This window comes from Octopus bimaculoides, chromosome 4 (assembly GCF_001194135.2).
Source record: "Octopus bimaculoides isolate UCB-OBI-ISO-001 chromosome 4, ASM119413v2, whole genome shotgun sequence".
NCBI lineage: Eukaryota > Metazoa > Mollusca > Cephalopoda > Octopoda > Octopodidae > Octopus > Octopus bimaculoides.
This window is the reverse complement of record NC_068984.1, coordinates 17,253,967-17,257,765: the sequence shown is the minus strand read 5'-3', so window position 1 is coordinate 17,257,765 and position 3,799 is coordinate 17,253,967. Positions and strand designations below refer to the sequence as shown.

General features: G+C 31.2%; 1 protein-coding gene across 1 annotated transcript in view; it reads left to right on the top strand.

Moving 5' to 3' along the window:
* The first annotated feature begins 207 nt into the window (after nucleotides 1–207).
* LOC106875191 (uncharacterized) overlaps nucleotides 208–3,799 on the top strand; it is an 11,809-nt gene continuing 8,217 nt past the window's right edge. The window contains exon 1 of the mRNA XM_014923230.2: nucleotides 208–403. Coding sequence (XP_014778716.1) covers nucleotides 397–403 — 7 coding nt within the window. The 5' untranslated portion in view covers nucleotides 208–396. The remainder of the gene's footprint in view (nucleotides 404–3,799) is intronic.

Sequence of the window (3,799 nt, the reverse complement as noted above, 5' to 3'; positions counted from 1 at the left end):
GATGACAATCAGTATCTGCCTATAGATTCTTCTTCTCCTAATGAAACAATGCATTATTTCTTTGATGGACAATAAAGAAATTAAAGAAACCATTTCAATGAACGACGGCATGAATGAAATGAATGAAAGAAAGTCAGAACTGTTCGCAACAACAACTAAACAAAAAAAATAAAATAAAATATGATCAACTTATATAAGAACAAGTAAAAGTTAATCATGGGATGTTTTTGCTACTTCCTGTTGTTGCAAATACCAGTGACATGTAAGAAAGCTGAGTGAATTCTTCATTGATAAAGATTTTCCTATTCCACTGTAGCTTCCATACAGTATTTCATTTGTTTCCTTACTTCCAATCAGTTTGAAACGAAATATTATTTTCCAAATCTAATAAGAAACATGGCAGGTAATGCTGTTTTGTTTTGTTGTTTTGTATTTTTTTTCTTTTTCTATGTACTTTTATTTATTTTTTATATCTCAATCATAGAACTTATCTTTATTATTTTAAAGAACTCATCAATTCTAACACAATTAACTCTGAAGATTTTGATATAATATTTATTTTTTTACATATCATTCTTATTTATTTATTAATTGTGTCCAATTATTTTTCACTCCTAATTTTTACCTCAATTATGTGCTTGTTTGTAAAGTTATCACAATTAAAATTTCTTTTAAAGAAAATTAAACTCTTGTTTAATGGAATTTTATATGAAATACTTAAGCAGTTCTTTAAAATATAAGCATCATATTCATTGTTCAAGTCCTTATTTTTCTTTACATCATCATTTTTAACTTTAAAATTCTTCAAGTTTAAATATCATATTTCACGATAATGATCAAAAACTACATTAACCTAAATATTAAAATGATAAAATTTATTTCAATGGATCATTTTCCATGTGCAACATTTTCACTCAATAGTCAAGTGCTTATTTTGCATCATACATGAAACTTATCCAAACATTTTCAATTTATTGCCAACTCTTTTAAAAAGTATGTTTTATTCCGCTTAAATACTTACACTGTGAACAGAAGTCATAACAAAATATCTGAACCTGTTACATATTTACATATAACATATTAACATTTTTTTTTTTTAACGCAAAATAATTTAGTTTTTCAAGAAAAATATACAGACAAAGAATAAACATGCAGTTTAAAAAGCTTCTTTGAAATTTCTCTTCTAAATAAAAGTTTCTTACTATTTTCATGTCATTGATGAAAAAAGAACTATCATGGCTGCTAACTTAAAAAAGAATTTATAGTTGTGTATAAAAAAATTGTTGATATGTAAAATACAGTTGCTGTTTTAAATATAGCATATGTTTGAAAAAGTGATAATTTCATTTGATGGATGAATAGATCCAAGACGAAGTACAATATCTCTTAGATCTTTACTATGAAGAAAGAGAAAAAATTTCTCTACAAAAGTAATTCAATACAATGATTTCACTTATTTTCTTGTATTGATTTTGCATGGATACTTATCTTTTATTTTATTGGTTTTTATTGGCTTACTGTGTGCAGACTACAAAGAAAAATAAGAAGGTAAAGGCCAAAGCTGTTTCATTTGGTATTTACAAGTTTTTGACTTAGTGCTGTAAACAAATTGCCTAGCCAAACTTTTTTCTTGTGAAATATATTCAGAGTTATTTGATGAAATCCAAAACTTTCTCACAATTCTTCCAATACTGTTTTGTCAATTTCTTCATTCCATTCCAATAAATCTGGTGTGCCTAAGGATACTTCACCACTATAGTAATCATTCTCCTTTTAGTTAGTTAACTTTCATGTAACACAACTAAATCCATTGAACCCATTGTAGAAGTCACAAGTTTATTTATAATTTGAACAAAAAGCTATATGTAGCCCTATTCTCATTTGCTCTTCCAATATGGCATCCAAGTTTTTCATGAAAAGAATTCCTCCAGATATTTTAACAGACATTTGGTCATGTTTAATAATATTAAGTAGCTATAAAAGTCAAACATGGCTTATTACAAAGAATAAATAGTGCATATATCACCTCATTTCCTTAACATCAAATTTAAGTAATTTCCTACACATGATAGTGTTTACCCTTCCCAATGGTCTTACAATATCACAAAGATTTTATCAACGAAACCTGGTCCCTTTTCTAAACCCAATTGATATTTCATTTCTTGTAAATCAGAAATAGGTACAGGTATGGCTGTGTAGTTAAGAATCACAGTTTGCAATCGTGTGGTTTCAGGTTCTGTCCCACTGCATGGCACCTTGAGCAAGTGTCTTCAACTATAGGCCCAGGCCAACCAAAGCCTTGTGGGTGAATTTGGTAGATGGAAACTGTGTGGAAGCTTGCTCTGTGTGTGTGTGTGTGTGTGTGTATGTTTGCACCCTAACTTCTTTACAACCAGTGTTGGTTTGTTTATGTCCTTGTAAATTAGAGGTTTGGCGAAAAAGATATTGATGGAATAAGTACCAAACTTTAAAAATATGTCCTGGGGCTGATTATATTTTTCAACTAGACCCTTGAAGGTGGTGCCCCAGCATGACTGCAATCCAATGACCAAAGCAAATAAAAAATAAAAGCAAAAAAAGATACACCATGGAGTATTTCTTTCATATTTGTGATGGTGTTTTGTCTCAAATCTCCATCATCCACCATTCCATTGCAAATAAATCTATCAATTCTATAAGGAAGCACTCTCTTACTGCACCTTTGTTCTCTACCCAACATTTTAACTGTGCCTCATCTAACACTATTATAATTACCTCTGCCTTAGCAAAGGCAGAGATATTGTTTTCAGTTATGTTTGTTTCTTTGTTTGTTTGTCTGTGGACAAGATATCTCAAGAAGCACTGGATGGATTCGGATGAAACTTTCAGGAATGTTTGGCCTCATGACTGGCATGAACTGGTTAGATTTTGGGATTGATTTGGTACTGGACAAGGATTCCGGATTATTTTTCCTGTTTTTTTACTTAATTTTTTAGAGCGGTCGGGTTTATTTTTAGTATTCTCATTTGTAAGAGCAGTCGAGTTTATTTCAGATAGTATCTTTTCAAAAATCATATCTGGCTAATCATTGAGAGGACGTTGGTATTGCTTTGGCACAGGTTTGCACTCTCTGCGTGCTCTTGTTCATTCTGTTATCAGTATGATGTAATATGTCTGTTACCTTTTTAGTGCTAATATTTTTAACAAGCATAAAGTGGTGAGCTGGCAGAATCGTTAGCACGCCGGGCAAAAAGCTTAGCAACATTTTGTCTGTCTTTATGTTCTGAGTTCAAAATCCACCATGGGTGACTTTGCCTTTCAACCAATTCGAGGTCAATAAAATAACTGCCAGTTAAGCACTGGGATGATGCAATTGACTTACCCCTATTCCCACCGAACTTGCTGGCCTTGTACCAAAATTTGAAGCTAATATTTTTAGCAAGAATATATTCTTTTGTGAATTAGTTTTCAAAATAATTCAGAATTATGAGAGATTGAGTGAAATAAGCGACTTAAACTTTTCACACATTCAAATTCTATGTTACTTTTCATGTAATGTTGATATTTCAGTCCAAGACTTAAAATTTAAGTTTCAACCCTTTAAAAGAGCCTATTTTAAGTGGGCTGGTTTTGAAAGGATTAAAGCCATTTCCAATAAACTGCAGGTGTAGTTGTGTGAATAAGAAGCATGCTTCCTAACCATGAAGTCTTGGGTTCAATCCCACTGCACAGCATCTTGACCAAGTGCTTTCTACTATTATCCCAATCCTTGCAAGAGGATTTGGTAGACAGAAACTGAAAGAAGCCCATTATTTATATA